A 22,237-nucleotide genomic window follows, 5' to 3' on the forward strand; every position below is an offset into this window, starting at 1 on the left:
ATTTTCACCAACCCCCAAGAAACCCTGTACCCATTAGCAGTCACTCCCATGACCCCCCAACCCACTAGCCCCTGGCAACCACTCTATTTTCTGTCTCTATAGATTTGTCTATTCTGGAGATTTCATATAAATGGAATCATATAATGTGTGGCTTTTTTGTCTGGCTTCTTTCACTTAGCACAATGTTTTCCAAGTTCCTTGATCTCGTAGCATGAATTAATAATTCATTCCTTTTTATGGCTGAATAATATTTCACTATACGGATTTACCACTTTTTAATTTTAAAATCTATTTGTTCACATTTGTGGGGGGATTTACCACATTTTATTTATCACTTTATCAGTTGATCAACATGAGTTCATTCCACCTTTTTGCTATTATGAATGATGTTGCTATGAACATTTGTGGACACATGTTTCATTTCTCTTGAGAGTATACCCAGGAGTGGAATTGCTGGGTCAGATGGCAACTCTGTGTTTGACCTTTTGAGGAGCTGCCAGACTGTTTTCCACAGTGGCTGCACCATTTTACCTTCCCACCAGCAGTGCATGAGATTTCCCATTTGCTCTCCTTCTTGCTAACACCTATTATTATCTGCTTTTGATGTTAGCCATGCTAGTGGGTATGAACTGGTACCTTATTGTGCTTTCAGTTATCTTCCACTACATTTTATGAGCACATTACAGAGGATGATCCGGGCCTTCTGTGAAATGTCCCAGGCACAGGGGATGTGGTGATGAACCACAGACCTAGTGTTTGCCCTTCAAGGCACCTAGAGCTTCACATCTTATAAAAATCTTAGCTCAGGAAAGGCTTAACTTTTACCAAATTCAGTGCTTACCACAATGACTATGGGTCATTGAAGGATCAGAAATCCAGGTGAGGGGAGCTAGGAGCCAAGCTTCACATTAGGGGTGATGTGAGGACCGTTCAACTAGAACAGTTCTTGGAAGGTACATGTAATCTGTTTATACATCTCCTCCCTGCCCCAGTTTTTTTGCCTGACCAACTTAGCACAGCTGAAGACATTTGGAATGCACTTTGCCATTTTGCTAACCCCCTTTCTCATTGGAATTAAAAATGAATTTCTTCAAATCTCAGAAGTAGAAAGAGATCTTGAAATCTCACACATTCTCAGTGCTCTCTGTTCTTTCCTAAAAGAAACTCTCTACTTTGGCCTATGGGCGTGGGCAGGCGGAGGTGGCTGGGTGCCGTATTTTATTTCTTCTCTCCTACTTGCAATATGTGTTTTGGGGAAATATGGCCATCCATCTTTTCAACTACTTTTAATATTTATACTTTGGTTCAAAGAATTACTGTTAGTAGGAGTGAGAAGTTATTTTTAGCCTCCAAAAAAAGTACATATTTAAGTGGGTGAAAGATATTCCTCTGTCCGATATCTCACCACATAGGGTGTGAATATATGTGCTTGTAAAGGCCAGAGCAGTCTTCTGGAATGTGTTTTGCATTTAATAGGAACACATGTGGCTGTGTCCATGGCCTGACTTGTAGGTGACCTCTCTTTCCTTCCGCCCTCACTTGAATCATCCAGATGGTAGCAAGAAGCTGAGGCCTAAAGCAATGCAGGCTCCACTCAGCAGACCAGGTCCTCAACTGAAAAGACCCCAGACCATGTGTTTGGTTCAGAAAAATGCTCCCCACATACCAGATAATTTGGAATCAGTGAAGTATTCTGAGGGAGATGATCAAGTTTTCCCTCAAGTAGTGCCTCCCAAATGGGACCTGAGACTCTGCATTTCCGGCAAGCTCCAAAGGCATGCTGAGGCCGCTGGGCCAGGCAGCTCACCTGAGTAGCAGCATTCCAAACCACAGCTCCTTGCTCATCGCCAGTGTGGTTGCTTCCTGGGGTGTGAGTGTGGCCTCGATGAAAGCTAGGAGAGACCAGTCCACCGCAGACAAGAAAGACAGGCCTTCCAGGCTCTGAAGACAGAATTTTCTGCATCACACCGTTCATTAGCTCTAGTGCAAGTGGTGATTAAAATCGAGCATCATTCACGGCTTCCGTTGCCTCTGAGACATCAGCCGGTGGAAGGTGCACGTGAACAGCTCTTGGAGGAACACCTGTGCTGTGTTGTGTGTACCCATTTCAGCGATGGTGACAGGCGATAAAACCGACTCTGGCCTTTTTGTTTTTACAAGACAGGGACTGGGCCTGCCCGATCCCATCAAAGCGTCTGCTCTCCCGACAGAGGGGTGGCTTTGGTATGTTGCTCAGGTTTGCCATGGCTCATGTCCTCTTCCTTTGTGTCTGTTTAGGGTGCCAGTGCTTACATTCTGAATTACTTAATGTACATCCTGTGGGAGTTGCTGTTTGCGTTTCTGGCCGTCTCCCTGGTGCGCGTGTTTGCGCCATATTCCTGCGGCTCTGGCATACCCGAGGTGAGTCGTGGCTGAATTTCTTTTGTACCAATAAAAAGAATAGCAAAGACGTCCGTAGCACTGTTGTGCCAAGCACAGTTCTGAGCATGAGCTCATTTTACTAACTCATTTACTCCTCACAGTAGACTATGAGGCAGGTACGATTATTGTGCATTTGGTAGTTGAAGAAACCAGCGCAGAGAGGCTAAGGAACTTGCCCAAGGCCAACAAGCTGGTCAACTGTGAGTTCAGGATTCATACTCTGTATCCAAGATTTCTGCTTTATCGCTTCTCAGATGATTAAACCATTGTCGTAGTAAATCAGGCATAACTCTTAAGGCCTGTGGAATCAGTTCATTAACCACATGCATAAATTGGCACTGGGATGACTCGGAAGTGCGCCTATGATATAATGTGAAAAAAGGGCAATAGCGGAGGTTTGTTGCTATGAAAGTTCACTGATGATTAAACTCCCTTGCCACATTGTGCTCTTCTGATGACCAGGTAATAGCAATCTTTACAAAACTTAATTTCACTTTCACCACATGCACTGTGAATTTGCCCTTGTGAATTTAGCGTTCTTATAGTTTTCAGCACTTTCATGTAACCAAAGTATGAGGGAAGTGACCTCAAACATCAAGGGGAATGCCTGAGACTGAACTTGAAACCTACAAGGATCTACTGGGCAGAATAATGATAACTGAGCTGATTCGCAAAGAGCTCAGACAGTGAAAATTTTTGCCAGAAATAATTTTAAAAATTCTCGTATTATCCCTCGAATCAATGCAATTCAGTTGTACAAGTTGGTGCTGCAGCAAGGCCCACAGGCGGTAGAGATGGTGAGTTTGAAGATGTAGTTGTGCACCAGTTGTGGCGACACGTCCCCACCATTGGGTGGTGCCCTCCACCACTGACGCAGGTCCAGGTATTTTCAGGTAGGGCTGAGTCATTGAAAGATGGTCAAAAGAAAAATTCAATATGGTCTTGTTTCAGGAAAGATAGGGAATAAATCTTAATATGTCATGCTGAATTTTTGATGGTTTATATTAACAAATTGCTTCAGGAACCCAAAAAACAAGCCGTATTACCATCGTATTTTCTCAGTACAGTCAGTTCTGCTACAGTGTGACATATGCATTCCTAAACATCACCATGCCATGCAAAATCACACAATTTAAAAAAAAAAGTGCTTATGGAGAAAATGGGTTAGGAACACAATACTCAAAAACTTCATCAGTGATACATATTAAAAAAATAGGCTAGTAAAAACAGCAGCACAGTTTTACACATTAAATGGCCAAGAAATATGTCAATACTACGATAAGTATGTTTCTTCTTGAAAAAACTTGAAGTTGGCTGTGGAAGTGGGCGTCAGAAGGGCTGCAGCTTGTGAGTTACTGTGAAGGGGCTGCAGGAGGGTTATGTGGACCTGGAGGGGAAGCTGTGACAGCGGCGTGCACGGGTGTGGCTCCCCAGCACACGTGTGAACTGGTTGATGTTTGAGGCATGTGCGTATGTATGTTTTGTGTTTTCCTACATAGCTCAGTTCAGCTGGGTACGGTGTTCTGCATTCACCTCGTATTTCTCCCAGAGCAAATTGTGCATAAACAGACATGAAATTTGTGTTATGCTCAAATTCTTCCCTAATATATAGATAGCATTAGAACAAATTTGCATTTTCTAAACAAGTATTATAGCAGAGCTGACTGCATTTTATCTGACACCTAAAGCCTAAGGCACCCTGGTGTCTTAGTTTATGATCCCACCACCCGCTGATAGGTGTTGTTGACTCAAATATTTCCAAAATAAGGAGATGGCCAGTGAGTGGGGAATGCTGGAAAATATAAAGCAGAAACAAAGGGCATGATGGGCAGTCCCGTCTTCCTCTTCCAGGAACCAGAGGTGTGAGCCTCAGCTTGTGATCTTACAGACAGACCTGGAGCTCGAGTATGAGCTCGGTATTTGAGGGCTGGCCAGACTTGGTGTTCACTTGAAGTGGGCATCTTTAGTGGTGATAGCTGAACTCAAAAGACGTGAACTACCCAGAGGAGCATTGACATTTCTTATATAACAAAAGTACCAGGAACACATCTATGTGGATGAAACTGAAAAATGTGACATCAAGTGAAAAACTAAGTTGCAAAAGAATATATAAAGGATGCTACTTTCTATAATAAAGTCCATAAACAGCCAAAACGAAACAATGTATGTGCTAAAACATAAAGAAAGGCAAAGAAATGATTGGAAGTGGTGAAGGGAAGGAGGACGTTTCTATTGGGGAGTGAACACAGGCCTTTCAAAGGGACCCACTCTTCTATTTCTTAAACTTGGGAGTGGGTACATAGTGCTTGTTTTAGTAATTTCTTTTAACCATATGTAAATATGGATGTAATAGGTTCATTTCTCCATTTAGAACAGAGATTATAACAATCTTTTAAAGTATCAGGAACCGAATAACCTAAGTTTAGTCATTATGACTCAGCAGTAGCAAAATTTTCATAGTAGAGCTTGAAATTCTTAACCTAAGAAGGCAGTACCTATCCCAGTTCTTGGAGGAAAAGGGCAGAGTAAAAAGGAAAATAAGTAAATAAAAGTAAATTGAAGTAAATAAAAGTAAATTTTTTTAAAAAGTAAATAAAAGTAAATTTCGGTTCATGGATAAAAAGAAGCTCCTCATGGTCAAAGCCCTACTAAATATGTGTACTGACTTCAGTTGAGACATGAAGCTATTCTTTCATTTTAGCAAAGATACTAACCAAACTATTTAAAAACAAATTTTGATTGCAATACGCCTACATACATTTAAAAAATTGCTCATCCTCATAGCATTTGATTCCAAAACATTTTTATTATTTAAAATGAATGTTCCTTTGGAAACATTTTTTAAAATGCAAACTTAGAGTAAAATTATTTATTTGTCTTGAATACTCCAAGACGTGGGGTATCTGCTGCCTTCTTAGGTATAAGTTCTATAAGGCACATTTAAAAGTGAACACTCATAGTTTCTTGGATTTGGGAATTTAGAGAAAACTGGGTAAGAGTCTCTCTTTCTGCTTCTGTTCGCTTTATCAGTAGAACCACTATCAACTATACAAGGACTTCTAGAAGGTAGTGGAAAAATAGACTTAAAATACAAATCTTTCCATGAACTTTTTGAAGTATCCTCGTATATGAAATCATGTCTTAGAACTTACTCTGAGTTGATGTTTGTGTTCTTTACAAGAAATGAACACTCTTACAAATATTTACTTAACAGAAATTGTTCTGGTTTTAAAGTTAAAAATACCAAGTCACAAATCCAGTGCAATACACCTTGTGAAAGCCCTGCTTGCTTCAGTCTCAATGAATCCAAGTTAAAGCAAGTCATTGGATTTTGGCATCTATTGGGAATGAATTTTTCCTCTTTAGTCCCTAATTTGATCATGAGAATTTTGTCACATCATTTTAGAGAATTACAAAATACCTAATTACACTGTTCAATTCACCACATGTCATGGCTGGCAAAGGCTCAGGTAATTTAGATGCTTGTAATTTTCTAAGTGCTATTATGCTTTTAAACTGTACCCTGTGGTCCAAATCCACATTCACTAACTGACAAAAAATTATAGGAAATTTAACTCAAGGCAACACAAAAGGGCAGGATTGTGGCAGGCATAATAAAACATCCCTTAAATAAAGGGATCTGAGATCCCCAGAGCACAGGATCCATTAGGCCAACTACCACCTGTTACGGCCTGGTTTCACCACCACTAGTTTGCCATCAGTTAAAGGCTCGTTCAAGAAACACCAGCTGACTGCACAGCTAGGAGGCCTCTGGCATGTCCTGTAGGGAGGAGCTCATTGAGTTCTTCAGGAAGACACGCACAACCTGCTCACATGGGCTCTTTCCCTCGCCTGCTCCCTCTCTTTGAATTAGGATACGGATCTGTCAGTAGTTCCTGAGATGAAAATGGTCCTGTGCACAGCCCTTTAACAATCTGAAGATTCGCTGACTTCATGACCCTCCCCAAGTCACCACAGGTGACATGACGCTCAGTAGCAGGAATTTGTGAAAGAACCAAGAGTGTTTCAGGTGCATCTCTTAAATATTGAGAAATTAGGGCTACCTGTGCTACCTTTCCTGGAATGGAGCAGTGGTTGTCCACCTGGGCTGCATTGTAGATTCACCTGGGGAGGCTGTACAACTCCTCACACCCTGGATGCACCCGGGGCCAATTACATCTAATCTCTCTGGGGAGAGCCAATTCTCAATATTTCCTGATTCCCAGTGATTCTGATGTGCGCTGAGGTTGTGAAGGACTGTAATAGCTACATGAGAAATTGATTACTTGGCAGAACAGTGTCCACAAGGAGGCATTTTGAAGTTATGTAAATGGCACTGACAAGCGATAGCACTGTCCCGTTATGTATTACACAATGGGAAAAGAAATTGACCATGAAATTCATGGAGTGAGTGACTCACTTGGTGTCTAACTAATCTGTGATTACAGGCATGTAATTTGCCAGCTCGGTGGTAAACATTCACTCCATTTTAGCCAATTGTGGGAGAGGTTGGAGGTAGAGGTTATGTAGCCATGGTAATGTTTCTGTATCCTAAAGGGCACCGTTTTGGGGGAGAGGACCCCAGTATATGAAGTTAGTCACTGAGATTGGCACTGAGTTGAATTCTCAAAGCCTTAAGCAAAACGCTCCAGCACGCCTTTAGGAAGAAAGCCATTACTTGGCATTTACAAAATGCGGCAGGTCTGAAAATGGAGCAAGACAATGCTCCCTGTAGTCAAAGTCCTTTTCAATACAAGAGATAGGATTAGGCGAAAGAAAAGGGGTTGCCATGGATTCAAACATCTGTATATCCCCCAAAGTTGCGTTATCAGAATGCTGAGCATCTTCCTTTTCCAACATGACTTTTTTTTGAAGATTTATCGTGTCTTCTCTGTTTCTCAGAGCCAACTGAATTAAGCATTTTTGGTTTTGGCAACACGAATGGATCATTCCAGGGGTTAGCTGGTTGGCAAACGTTTTCCGTAAAGGGCCAAATGGGAAATATTTCGGGCTCTGTGGGCCACACAGTTTCTGCTGCAACTGTCCAACTTGGCCATGTGGCATGGAAACAGCCATAGACAACACATAGTCTGTGAATGGGCATGGCTATGTTCCCATGGGCACTGAAATTAGAATTTTATTTTTTTAATATCCTGTGTGTGTGTGTGTGTGTGTGTGTGTGTGTGTGTGTGTGTTTATCATTATGCAATTTTAACTTTCTTTGTGGCCTTTTACCGTGAAATTAGAATTTTCTATAGTTTTCACGTCACAAAATATTGTTCTTCTGAGTAGTTCAACTCAAAAAAACCTTTTTTTCTCCTCCAACCATTTAAAAATGTAAAAACCATTCTTAACTCGTGTGCCTTATGAATACTTTTGGTGGGCCGGAGTTCACCTGTGGGCCAGAGTTTTCCAACCCCTGAATCAAATCCAGAGGTTTATTTGCTTTTAGGAGGGTCTCTGTGCTATGAACAGAATTATGATTAACTATTTTTCTCTTAAAAAAAAGTGGCTTAAGCCTCCTTGCTCAGTATCCATTTTACTTTTAGACACAATTAGATCCCTTTGGTATCTTCGTTGGTGCATTTTGTCATAGTCAAGCCTGGACTGACTGATGAAGTGAGTGCCGTTCGTCCATGTTTGGTCCCAGTGTGTCTCACGGTGGGCACCAGCAGGTGGCTGCTGACCAAAGGGCCTGAATTCTGAGCAGCTCTTTCTCTGGCCAGTCACTAATTAGCGACTTCTTCATTCCAGATCAGTTACTACTTTCTCTCGGAGACATTGTGGAGGTCATTTCTGGCGGCCCAGGTGGTGGCCTTCACGTTGCGATCCATCAATCCCTTTGGGAACAGCCACCTTGTTCTATTTTATGTGGAATAACACACGCCCTGGTACATGGCTGAACTCTTCCCCTTCATCCTGCTTGGGGTGTTTGGGGGCTTGTGGGGAACCCTCTTCATCCGCTGCAATATCGCCTGGGGCAGGAGGTGCAAGACCACCCGGCTAGGGAAGTACCTGGTGCTGGAGGTCATTGTGGTGACTGCCATCACTGCTGTCATTGCCTACCCCAGTCCCTACACACGCCAGAGCACCAGTGAGCTCATTTCTGAGATGTTCAACGACTGTGGGGCCTTTGAGTCCTCCCAGCTGTGTGACTACATCAATGACCCCAACATGACCCGGCCTGTGGATGACATTCCAGACTGGCCAGCTGGGTTTGGCATTTACACAGCCATGTGGCAGCTGGCCCTGGCGCTGATCTTCAAGATTGTCATCACCATATTTACCTTTGGCATGAAGGTAAGTGAAGGGGAAGAAAGTGAGGGTGGGTGCTGGTGGGGGGAAGAACCCATGTCCTCCTGGGGACAGCACCCTACTCTCCTGAACAAAATTGTCATGGGAGGAAAAGGGGATCCGACCTTTCTTGAATGTTCTCATGTGCTGGGCACTTGACATTCTTTCAATCATCAGGACACAATTCCTTTATATCCAACAAGCCTGTGAAATGAGGTTTTAATCCCATTTTACAAGTGAGGAAGCTGAGGCTCAGAGACCCGGAGTGGCCTAATCAGACCCACAGCATATGGGAGACAGAGCTGGGCATGGAGCTCACTTCATCTCACTCCCAGACCAGGGGTGACCACAGCTTTGCCTGCTGGCAGGGTGATGCCAGGTGGTGGGACAAGCCCGTGTGTGGCCCAGTTTGGATCGATGAGCATGCATTGAGCATCCGCTGTATCTAGGCTCTGTGCTAAGTCCAAGGTGTACAGCACTCAAAACAGAATGCTGCCCCTAAAGAGCACATGCCTCTGGGAGAGACAGATGCAAACCCAGAGTTCTGAGACTGTGTGGCAGCACCTACGCTGCACACCACGTGATGGCCTCCCAGTCTGGGTGGGGCTGTGGCCACGACGGGGGCTCTTTGCACACATCGTCTCCTGACGAGGAGTGTCCTCAAGAGCTGTGGATGACACCGTGTGCTTTCCTCATTTCTGTTCCTAAAGCCAGAGAAGAGACAGCTTCTTTCTTCCTGCTTTTAAACACTGTGTTAAAGTCAGACATACTTTGAAAGCCCTTCCTAAAGAGCTTTCTTTTATGGAAACTGACATTTAGTTGTTATTGCTTTTTTTAAAAAAAAATTGAGGTAAAGTTTACATAACGTGAAATTGATCATTTTAAAGTGTACATGTTAGTGGTATTAAGTACATTCACAATGTTGTGCAACCGTCACCTCGGTCAAGTTTCAGAACATTTTCTTCCCCTTCATAGGAGACCCCATGTCCATTAGCAGTCCCTCCCTATTCTCTGCCCCAGCAGCCCCTGGCAACCACCGATCTGCTTTCTGTCCCTATAGGTTTGCCTATTTCGGACAGTTCATTTTAATTAAATTAATTCATTTCGGACCGTCCTTGTGGGACTGGCTTTTTTCACTTAGCACAGTGTTTTCAAGGGTTATCCATGTTGTAGCACGTGTCAGCCCTTCATTCCTTTTCTGGCTGAAGAGTGTTCCACTCTGTAGATTCCCCCACACGTTGTTTATCCACTCATCCTTTGATGGACATTTGCGTTGTTTCCACCTTTTGGCTATTGTGAATAGTGCTGCTATTGCTTACTTAAAAACCAAAATGAAACATTTATTAGAGTGTTAGAGTGTGATAAGAGTATCATATAGAGATGCATACAGCTTAATGAATTTTCACAAAACCCACATGCTTGTGTAACCAGCACCCAGGACCAGAAGCACAACATTACCCACCCCACAGAGCCCCTGTAGTGTTCCATTACTTTTGCTTTCTGTGTGGTATTTCTATGAATTGTCTTTTTTTAAAAAAGTCTAAGAAACGGTGTCTCTGGTTGTGTAGTGGTCAAACACAAACCCGAATCTGTGCCTTAAGAACAAGGATGGGTAGACTTTATTAAACAGCTGACTGTGTCTGATCCATCCTCTCCTTGCAAAGGAATTAATTTTTGTGTCCAAGGAAGATGCTGGAGCATCTTCTGGTGCTTGCTGAGACTTTACTTTGAAGTTACAGGGGATTAAATGGCTGTGGACTAAGGGGGAGCCCATATAGGAGCAATTTCCTATGGAACATTCCAGACTCTAGGAATCATGCCCATGGTTCTGAACTTCAGTTTGCCTAGCATCCTCAGACTGATGACCACCTGGGGCGACATAAATGCAGCTGTGGCTCAGGGTCTGCGCTCACGTCTCAATGAACACAGAGTAGTTGGGAGTGTCCTATAGCACGTGCACCATCACCAGACAAACTAAAATGCATTAGCAGCCAGCAAAGTAAGCAACACGCTACATCTAAGATCATTCAGTTTACATAGTCTGTTTCTTCGCTGCCGCTAATGTGGCTAGAATATATTCAGGATACTTCTCGGAAGATGTAGTTGGTTAGGAAGATGGAACTGCCTCCCTCGTCTCTCTCTGACTGGTATCCACTGTCTATAAACAGAGCGGGAAGTCTTTGAAAGCTTTTTGGAAGATCGGGAGCAGCTGCAATGGTGCATTCAAATTCTTTACCAGGGAGCAGTTGCAGGCCCTTTTCCATTTTCATGCTGTGCCTTGACATTTAATTTTAAAAGCCAACCTGAATGACATGGCAAGGGGAGAGAGAAAGTCACGAGTGTCTCAAGTGACAGATGTTCACTTTGAATGGTATTTGCACTGGGGCTTATCATTCTTTAATCCACAGCAGGCAAACTGGGCCAGACTTTGCAGGGGAAGAAATGAAAGTGTAAAAGGGCATTCTCTCCATGTTGCAGTAGATGCGACCGACTAAGGAGGTCAAATCACTTGTCCCACCTTTTCCCAGCTGACTGATTTTGAAGAACGGTGCCTCCTTTGAAGGCTGAGCAAAATGCAAGCTTGTCGAGGGGGCACCGTGGTTCCGGGGGATCGGGAAGGGGGGTTCAGCTGCCTTCCCTCATTCCACTTTTCTCTGTGATCCCTCAAGATCCCGTCGGGCCTCTTCATCCCCAGCATGGCTGTGGGAGCAATGGCGGGCAGGATGGTGGGTATCGGCGTGGAGTAGCTGGCTTACCATCACCATGACTGGATCATCTTCTGGAACTGGTGCAGGCCCGGAGCAGACTGCGTCACACCAGGGCTTTACGCAATGGTGGGATCTGCAGCCTGCCTAGGTACAACCAGGGGTGGGGCAGGGAGGGGGTGGGGGCACTGAGCTGGCTTAGAGGACTGGCGAGAAGGAAGGCGTGGACTTGAACATTTCCATTACTCAGGATAGGCTAGGTTGTGCTGCTATAAGGAGAATCCCCCCAAATCTCGGTGGCTCACACACCAAGGCTTATATCTTGCTCACTATATATACATATATATATATATATATATGTAAAAAACATGGGTGAACAGAAGATTCTTCCCACCCAGTCATTCAGGGGCCCAGGCTGATGGAGTCTCCACCATCTTACAGCCATACCACCTAGAACAGTAGTTCTTAACCAGGAGTGATTCTGCCTTTCAGGGACACTTGGCAGTATCTGAAGACACTTTAGGTTGTCACACCTGGGGAGGGAGGTGCCACTTGCATCTATTGGGTAGAGACCAGAGATGCTGCTAAACATGCTATAGTGTACAAGACAGCCCCTGACAACAAAGAATGCTCCAGTCCCAAATGTCCCTAGTGCTGGAGTTGAGAAACCTTGGTTTAAACTCCCTGGAAGACCAGGAGTCAGTATGGATTCTCCCTTTGAATACCAAGAGACACAAAGCTGGGTCTCTCTCTTCTCTCTAGTCCCTAAGAATCCTAAAATTACAAGGCTTATGGGGTTGCTTGTTCAGTCAGATCCACTCGCCCAAAAGCCAGACGTGTGGGCCTAGGTGAGTGGACAAGCCAGGGTCCCTCGTTGGAGCAGAGCCCCCAGCCAGGTGTCACTTACAGCACCCTGACGCGATGCCACGTTGAAAAGAACCTGGCATCTGTTCCTGAGGCCTGAGCATGGGCGGCATGTGGGAATGTCCCCTTGGAACACGTGTGAGGAACATTTACAGCTGTCTATCCATTTCCACACATCGTGCCCTCCCAAGTGTCCGGGGTCGGGCTTTGGAATCTCACTCGTGCCTTGTGATGCAGGTGGAGTTACCAGGATGACAGCGTTGTTGGTGGTCATCATGTTCGAGTTCACGGGTGGTCTGGAGTACATTGTGCCCCTCATGGTGGCGGCTGTGACCAGCAAGTTGGTGGCCAATGCCTTTGGGAAGGAAGGCATCTACGAGGTCCACATCCACTTGAACGGCTACCCCTTCCTGGATGTGAAGGACGAGTTCACCCACTGCACGCTGGCCACCGACATCATTCGGCCCCAGCGGGGAGAACCGCTGCTGTCGGTGCTCACCCAGGACCGCATGACCGTGGAGGATGTGGAGACGCTCATCAAGGACACCGACTACAACGGCTTCCCCGTGGTGGTCTCCAGAGACTCCGAGCGCCTCATCGGATTTGCCCAGCGGAGGGAGCTGATTCTCGCAATAAGTGAGTAAAGAGGGCAGCTCGCCTTTTGTCAGGAGCCAAGAGGCAGCTCTGTGCCCCCCAGTGATCAGAGAGGTGCGAGAGAATGCGTGTCATGCCAGGGGCTCGCAAGCGTTCGTGTGTGCGCGGTCACCCGAGGATCCGTTGGAAATGCAGACGCTGATGGAGCAGGTCTGGATCGGGGCCCAGCCTGCGCTCCTCATGGGCTCTCTATTGATGCCGATGCTGCTGGCACCCAAGTCACTCTGTGCAGCACAAGGGCTCAGACCCAAGTCTTGCGTGGCTGGACAGGGACCACGTGTTTGCAAGCAGCCCCCTGCGCCTGCTCCTCTGGGAGGCAAGCTGCAGACGCTGCCTTTTTGGGGAAGTGCTGGATGAAGCTCAGGAAGAGATGTGAGTAGCCCGGGCCGAGCTGCTCTCAGAGAGCGACTTTCAGGTGGGCTGTGCAGCCGCTGGGGCTTGTGAGGTCTCTGCCCTGACACCTCCCTGCCACTGCACAGGCTTTCCTTTACTTCATGGCATTACATGTGATCCAGCTCTTAGCGGCCACATGGGTAAATGATATCGCTCGAGTCTGCTCTGTGATTATTTTCCTCCTCGTGTTCCAACTGAAATCAGCTGCACCGAGGGGCAGGCTGTTGAGTTGGGGGAGGAGAGAAGGGGTGATGCCCACGTGGGGGCACCTCAGAGGAGGAAGCCTGTGGGCCCCAGCAACCTAGGGCTGGCTGCTTTGGAAGGGGAGCAGGAGGAAGGATTCCACAGACAGAGGGCACTGAGGGCCAGAGGCCTGGGCGTGAGTGGTTGGAAGCCCCAGGCAGGGAGGAGCAGTGAGCCTCGGAGATGGAGCCCTGCTGGACCTCAAGATGCAGCAGGGGTGGAGACCAGCATAGCCCTTGCACCGGCACGTGGCCAATGCCATCTGCTCAGCATCCTCGCTCCGCGATCTGCACGGCATTCAGCATCCTGTGGTAGTCGGGGGCCCATGGCCGGTTTCCGTGTGCATGTGATGATTTTTACTGTGCGTGCCATCTTCCATAGTATTCGTGACGCTCATCAACGGGACTTGCCCTGGTCTCGTTGCCGATTGCCTCACCGCGATCATGTCTGCACCAGACGAAACTGCTTGCTTCTCCCTGCCGTTTTTTTTTTATTTCTAAGGTGCTTCCCTTCAACTGCTAAATCCTCTTCCCAATGTTAAGTAACTTTTAAAATATCGTTAACGTATCTCCATCAAAGGCTTTATAAGATAAGCATAAGCCATGGCCTCTAATTTAGCTTGCTGTTCAAACATTTTTACCTCCCCCGAAGCAAAAATTGATTTTGTATTTTAGACACCATAGCAAGTTTGTGTTCACTGTTTGTTGCCTTAATATAAGTCCTGTACCTTAACAGGTAGGTGCTTTCAGGCCTAAATATTGCCTTATAAACAACAAGTTTTTTAAATTTGTTTAAGTAGGGTTGGGTTTCTTTTAAAGTAATGTAATCAGCAGCCTTTAAAAAATGTATTCAGTCCCTGAATACCTTTAAGCAAATGTTGAAACTTAAAAACTAAAGTGATAAATGTCACAGCATCCACTATCTATTGTGTGGTTGCAGGCACAGCTGCTAAGAGACAGCTGACTAATTTCACTGAAACCCATTACTGTAGTCAAGGGGGAAGCACTAACTGTCGTCAAGTGGTTAGGGAAGACCCTTAGGCTTGCCCACCACGCCCTCTCCTAGAAGCTGTGTTTGGAGCATCTGAAGAGGCACCACGCGGTGTCAATAGTACCTGTGTGCTTTCAGTCAGACCCGTAATAGTACAGAAGCAGCTATTTACACAGTTTGTGCCAAAGCAAGGAGTGTGTTGCTCTGAGGAATCACAAGAGCTGTTTTCCTGGTCTGTGGAAAGAGAAGAGTCCCTGTACTCTAGGGGAGAAATTCATGACCTGTACTTGAGGAATTATCTGCCCTTTTATGAGTATAGAAATGTGACGTTCACATTTAGCCAGTGTCACTTTTAGGGGAAATGGGAGCAAAGATTACAGACAGATGAAAGATAGTTGCGATAAGAAAAGAATGGTGAATGAGGTAAATGAGGAATTTTCTTACGCATCATGTTTACAACTGTAACAACTGCTCACATGAAGATGTAATGTTTTATTTTCAATCCATCTCTGGTATACCAAAGCACAGCTACGTCTCTGCTAGAGGGGGATTAGTGAGCACTGCCCGGGCAATGTGGCCATCTTCGTCACCAAATGTTAACACATGGGGCCGTACGTGACCCGTGTTCCGATTCTTGGTGAATGGGACTTGGCCTCTCGTTTCTCTTTGCAAGTATGAGGCTCTTTCTGTACTCAGCGGGGCTCAGGCTCTTCTAGTCTTGAGTTGTGCAGTTAAGCCAGGAAGGCTTCAGAGAGGCCTCAGTGGGAGCCACAGAGGCGATGAAAGGAGGGAAGGGTAGGGTGGCGGGGAAGAGTGGAGGGACCTCATCTCCTCGTCTGGTGGATGATTGAATGATGACTCTTCAGCACGTGGAAGATGCTCACTTGCAGAAAGGGTTCCACATCCAGGACTGAACAAGAGGATAAGTGTCACATGTGTTGGACAAGCTATTCAGAGGTACAGAGGTGTCTGCCTGGGCAGGCTGTTGATGATTGGACTAGATCATGGGGAACAGTAGGGCCATCTACATCTTTCTGCTGTGGATGTTAAAATATACATATATGTAAATATGTAGATATAGATACAGATATACAGATGGATATGCAGGGAGACTTTTCCATGCTTTGGTAGACAATAACCTGCCATAAGATAATATGCTTTTTCTTCTATATAGTGTTTACTTTTTTATCCTATCATCTACGTACCGAACGCTACTGTGGTTGCTTCCAAGTTTTTATTTTAATCTTTTTCATTAATTACATCTGTTTTATGGAAGCATTTTTAGTTAACACATAATTACTCTAAAGTAGGGGTTCTCAAACTTAGCACGATGGACATTTGGGGCTGGATCGTTCTCTGTGGTGGGAACTGTCCTATGCACTGTAGGATGTTTAGCAGCATCCCTGGCCTCCACCCACCAGATGCCAGGAGCACCTCCCCTTCCCAATTGTGACAACCAAAAATGTCTCCAGACATTACCAAATGTCCCCTGGGGGTGGGGGGTGGGGGCAAAATTGCTCCCAATTGAGAACCATCACTCTAAAGCCACTTAATAGCTTACCAGATGTGTGATTATTTCTAGTCTTTTAAAATTTCTTGGCCTAACACAGTTTGTAAACTTCATCTTAAAAACGCTATTGATTATGCCCTCTGTGTACAAGTGTACTTCAAAAAGTTCATGGGAAAATAGAATTAAAGTTTGTATGAATCTTTCCATGAACTTTTGAAGTATCCTTATATTGCTGCTAGAAAGTAGAATGTCAAGTTGAATAACCTCAGTGGCTGCTCATAAAATGTACATCATATTTCAGGGGCCGTGGTCACTGAGAGTAGCTCTAGTAGAATATATGACAAACCACCTATGTTAAAGACAGTTAGAAAAAAGTTTAACTACTTTAACTTTAAAACATTTAAAAATAAGGACTATTAGGCATTTCTCTAAGGAAGATATACAAATGGCGAACAGACGTACGAAAAAATGCTCAACATCACTCAGCATCTAGGAAATGCAAATCAAAACCACAGCGAGATACCATCTAACCCCAGTTAGGATGGCTAAAATCCAAAAGACCCTGAACGATAAATGCTGGCGAGGTTGCGGAGAAAAAGGAACTCTCATACATTGTTGGTGGGACTGCAAAATGGTGCAGCCTCTATGGAAAATGGTATGGAGGTTCCTCAAACAATTGCAGATAGATCTACCATACGAACCAGCTATCCCACTGTTGGGAATATACCCAGAGGAATGGAAATCATCAAGTCGAAGGTATACCTGTTCCCCAATGTTCATCGCAGCACTCTTTACAATAGCCAAGAGTTGGAACCAGCCCAAATGTCCATCATCAGATGAGTGGATACGGAAAATGTGGTACATCTACACAATGGAATACTACTCAGCTATAAAAACGAATGAAATACTGCCATTTGCAACAACATGGATGGACCTTGAGAGAATTATATTAAGTGAAACAAGTCAGGCACAGAAAGAGAAATACAACATGTTCTCGCTTATTGGTGGGAGCTAAAAATTAATATATAAATTCACACACACACACACACACACAAACCCGGGGTGAGGGAAGAAGATATAACAACCACAATTACTTGAAGTTGAAACGACAAGCAAACAGAAAAGACATTTTGGGGGGGAGGGGGGAGGGAGGAGGGAGGGAGGTTTTGGTGATGGGGAGCAATAATCAGCCACAATGTATATTGACAAAATAAAAATTTAAAAAAAAATAAAAAAAATAAAAATAAAAAATAAAAAATAAAAGATGAATGCAAAAATAATAATAATAATAATAATAAACACAAATTTATTATCTTACAGTTCCAGAGGTCAGAAGTCCAAAATCAGTTTCACTCAGCTAAAATCAAGGTGTCACAGGGCCACATTCCATCTGCAGGCTCTAGAGGAAAATTTGTTTCCTTGCCTTTTCCAGTGTCGAGAGGCCACCTGCATTCCTTGGCTCATGGTGATATAATTCCAACCTCTGCTTCCCTTGTCACATGTCTATCATTCTCACCCTCACCCTCCTACTTCCCTCTAGTAAGGACCCTTTGATTACAGTGGGCCCACCCAGATAATCCAGGATCATCTCCCTATCTCAAGATTGTGAACGTAATCACATGGCAAAGTCTCTTCTGCCATGGAAGGTAACTTATTAACAGGTTTTGGGGACCAAGATGTGGACATCTTTGAAGGCCCATTATACCACAGAGGGAATAAATATCAAACAACAATGAACGCAAGAAAAAATAACCAGTTGGTATAACACAGTGCAAGGGACACACAGTGACCTAGTCGAGGTAGGGTCAAGGACAGGTGTAGATCAGGCCGCAACTCTGGAATGGACCAGATGTTGCCCCTCATTGGCTACAGGAAGCACGGCCACTAAGTCAACCTCCCTTGGCCTCAGTTTCATCACGTGTCCACCTACACCTGGTGCAGCCATTGTGGGCTTTCAATGACAGCATCCACGCAAATGCCTAGAGCACTCAGCATATGTCCCCCACAGTTACAGCCAAGGGATCCCTGTGGAGAGAAGCCCATGCACAGGAGCAGCATGGAATGGCCTCGTGGAGAAGGACACAAGCCAGTGGAAGCCCTACCGAGGCAGGGACCTGTCTGCTGCTGCTCCCAATGGAGGTCCAAACCCTGGAAGAACGCCTGGGGCCGACAGGCTATGCAACAAGCACACGGTTGGTTGGTGAATGAATGAATGGAGGCATGAACAAACAAACGATTGAATAGAGGCAGGATGCTTAAAAATGGGTGGGACTCAGGCAGCTGGTGGTGTATTGGAAAAAGCACTGGACTGGGGGTCAGAAGGGGGCCAAGTCCCTGCCCTTCTAACTAGAGGCAGAACACTTCCCTTGCCTGTGGCTCTCAATGCAAAAAAAGGAGTTTGAACAAGATGATTCTAGCTTTTCTAATGCCAAAGCTGTGGGGTTCTAAGCTATGTGTGGTCTTACCGAATCCTACCTTCCTTACATGAAAACTCAGGCCCAGTCAAGTTGACTGATTCTCTCACTTATTCCGAACATGCCCAGCACTTCCTCATCTCCAGCACTTTTCTCACGTTGCCCCTTACCTCAGCCAGCGCTGTGAAAGCACTAGACACTCTCACCCCAGGAGGTGGATAGACAAGGACAAAGACTGCCCCAGGCTCAAGGGAGCCCTCTCTCCTTGTCTCAGAAGGGATCGCCACCTGAGGAACTGAATTAATCCTGGGATACCTGGCCACCATTCTTGCCTTCACTTTATATGTCTGTCTCCCATCTCGCAGACAAACTTGGTCTCCATATACCGTCCCAGCAAACAGAAGGCCAAGAATCTTCATAAATATTTCTTCACTTTATTAGATTTAAGCGGGGATAGCTGAACTCAGTAAAATTTAACTTTGCTTTTATTCCACCAGATTAATTTCACAGAATTTTTTGGAAAAGCAGCCAACATTAGCAAAAGGACCTGGGCTAGAAGTCAAGAAGCCCCCCCCCCAACTCACCAGGTGACCTTGAACATGTCATTTGACCTATGGGCTCCTGAAGTAGAACCTACCACAGACAGTGATACATGTTAATTCCACTTCCTAAATCAGAGTGAAGGACAGAGAAGGAAACCTGGAGGTTTCCAAACATCCGCAAGCTATTTTTGGAAATGAATGACTTTTCTACTTCACTTTTCTTAAAAACAAAAAAACAAAAACAAAAAAACAAAAACAAAAAAAAGGAAGGAAAGGAAAAGAAAGGCATTAGACCAAGAAGTAGTTGTTGCTGATCTCAATGGAAGCAAGAGAAGATTCTTCCAGGGGCTGACCCCTTATGGCCTTAAAACCAAGACACTTTCCCATGTTCATATAAACACTGTCTATAATCTTAAAAAATGAAAAATGGAGAAATCGTTGCTTGTTTATCACAAAGCTCAACCAGGACAGTTTATATAATCCAGAAATAGGCTCTGTGGAGTAAATATAGTAAACCTACTTATTAATTGAATAAAGGTTTCAAGAAGGGGGTAATGATGTTATCTGGCTCTGTTATGTGAGGTTCCAACCTGGCAGATTCCAGAGGTATACACTCTTTTCTCCTCTAAGCAAAACCCTGTTCAGAGGACTTTTAATATACCACTGAATTTCTCCATGCAGTGCAGGTCAAATCCCATCTAGTGTACAAATGGGTCCCCAAAAGCTCATGCCATGACATAATCTTGGTCTTCCACCATCGTCACGATTATTGATCTCAAATGTGATACCGTCCACCATTCTTAAGCTGCTCGTGGCTGGCACGTCCAGTACCGTACAACTCCAACCGAACTACAGGAAACAGAACATTAAGTTTCAGCCACTCGGTCCATCTATAGGATTAATATCAAAACAGCCCTCTGGAAGCACACATATACAAGACTGTCGAAGCCAGTGAAACTTTACAAAGGAGGCAAAAATGTTCTTCCTACACTTTCTGCCCAAATGGCAAATACCTTTTTATATGGTGGTCCCTGTACTCTGAGTTAACATATGCAGAATACATGTGTGTCACTAATGGAAAACACACAAGACTCATGCAAGGAAACTACCAGCCATAAAAATGGTAAGTCAGCTTTCTGTTTTTTAAGAAAGTTTTCAGGTATCAGTCACAGTAAACAATGAAAATTATATGCACAGTGTCAATCTACAGAAATAGTGAATTTAAACCTAAGGTAGGTTCATAGTCAAACTACAAAATTCTGTTTTTAAAATACTGAGATTTTTTTTAACACATCTGTAGCCACATCTGTAAAGATGTTTCCGGAGGCCTGCATCTTCTTTGTTGTCACTTTAAAAAGTAGAGTTACAGCAATTCACCAATGTGCCCTGAGCTGGCAGTATCCGTTCTTGTTAAACATAACACTGAATGGAATTACTGTAAAACCCTAGAAGAGATTTTGTTTACAACCCTTGGCCTTCAGTTACTCTGCATGCAGCAGCGTGTGTTATGCTATTACAGTTTGTAATAAATTATACAGAAAATGATGTTTAAAGTCAAAAACAATTTTTGCCTAACCTACTACATTAATTTATTCCTTCATAATTTCAGTTTCTTGAAAAATTGATTGTTCATTTGCCCCTCTCCTGTCGGTTCTCTATTTGGAAGCTGTTGGGTAAAAGTCCTTATTTCCCAAATAACATATTCAAATCAAATGTGACACAAAAAGGGTTTTGACTGTCAGATGCACATGGAGAAAACGTTGCACTCTGACATACAGTTCTTTCCACACAATAAAAGTTAATTACAACTTTAAAGGCTAGCCGGTCACCTGTAAATATCGGCAACATTCTGTTTTGAAAGGGGATGGAGAAAGACTATTCCAGCCTTTGGCCCTCCACTTACATGTCTGTGGCTTGCTGAACATTCCATACATATTTCAGGCAAGGTATTATGGGAGCTGAAGTTCAAGCTGTCCCCTGCTGAATTTTCTCTCACTATAAAAACAGTGTCTCAGAAAAGTACACACATGTTTTTACTTTACAAAAAATGTAAAATATCCACTTTTGTTCACTCAGTCGACACTTTTAGCACTAGAAGCAGGACCTTTTGAAAACCTATAACAAAGTTATGTCTGAAAAGAGTGAAAAATGTTATTCAGTAACAAACTGATTTCTGGGGGGGAAAAGCATATGAAATGTAGATGAAATACATGGAAATGAAGACTCTACAAACTGGTTTCTGTAGAGTCTGCTCACCTATGTTGCAGGTTACACCATTAAAATGAAAATTCTTCCATTTAGATCTTTCATCATGGATCCCCACTTCACTATAACCACAACTGTTTTACGTTACCCTCATAAAACGGGGCTCTGCCTTTTCGAGGCAAAACAATAATTTTAACTGGTTCATTTTCCAGTCGTTTGGGTTTTTAAGAGACATACGGTACAAAATGGCACCACATTCCAAGCATTTCAACCAATTCTAGAACCATCCAAGGCTTGATCAACCAGCAGGTTAAAATTTAAATTTTAGCCTTCAGTTAAAATTCTAATATGATCTCACCTGATTTTCAAAATAACTAAGCATCTTTTTAACCCATAAAACTGTGCTAAGATTTATATTAGTTTCTGAGTCCAAAGGTTTGCAATGTTTAGAGAGAATGGTAGGGAATCACAATGCTTTTGTTTTCTTTCGTTTTTTCCCTATCTGAACCCAGATAAACCTTCAAAGGATTCCACAGCGTCCCTCCTCAAGAGTTCCTTTTCAAATGCCAATGCCATGCACGCTGCCTTTCCAGTGCAGGTAGAGGAAGCAGGCACAATGTCACCCCACTGCGCCTCTTCAAATCTTGAAATCACTGGGAAGCCTGCAGTATTTCCTTTTTGGCACTCAGGCCCCGGGAGAGAGAAATTGCTCTAGGGAGGACAAGATATCAGATAACCAGTGGAAACACTTGGTTTCAACAGAACTCCCAATTCCACAAAAATACAACTCTCTAATAGCAGTTGCACCACTGAAATCCATAGACAGGAGACCAGAAAGTTAAGGAAAAGCTTCATCTCGTGAAATTCATTAAATGAAATCTGGTAGTGCTTTTAGAAGAATCAGTTTTTTTACTTTGATCGTATTTATTTACATGAATAAGACAACTCCGTGCCCCACACATAGGTCGCACAAAAAGGAAACTTAAAATACACCTGTTTTTC

The 22,237-nt window shown here is 44.0% G+C and overlaps 1 protein-coding gene across 1 annotated transcript in view; it reads left to right on the plus strand.

Annotated features, from left to right (window-relative positions):
• LOC134367173 (H(+)/Cl(-) exchange transporter 4-like) overlaps positions 1-22,237 on the plus strand; it is a 30,812-nt gene that overhangs the window by 8,308 nt on the left and 267 nt on the right. Inside the window, 8 exon segments of the mRNA XM_063083824.1 lie at positions 2,278-2,400; positions 4,310-4,326; positions 5,717-5,741; positions 8,176-8,721; positions 11,385-11,571; positions 12,522-12,920; positions 12,982-13,088; positions 13,171-13,310. Coding sequence (XP_062939894.1) covers positions 2,278-2,400; positions 4,310-4,326; positions 5,717-5,741; positions 8,176-8,721; positions 11,385-11,571; positions 12,522-12,920; positions 12,982-13,088; positions 13,171-13,310 — 1,544 coding nt within the window.

Source organism: Cynocephalus volans, chromosome X (assembly GCF_027409185.1).
Source record: "Cynocephalus volans isolate mCynVol1 chromosome X, mCynVol1.pri, whole genome shotgun sequence".
Classification (NCBI taxonomy): Eukaryota; Metazoa; Chordata; class Mammalia; order Dermoptera; family Cynocephalidae; genus Cynocephalus; species Cynocephalus volans.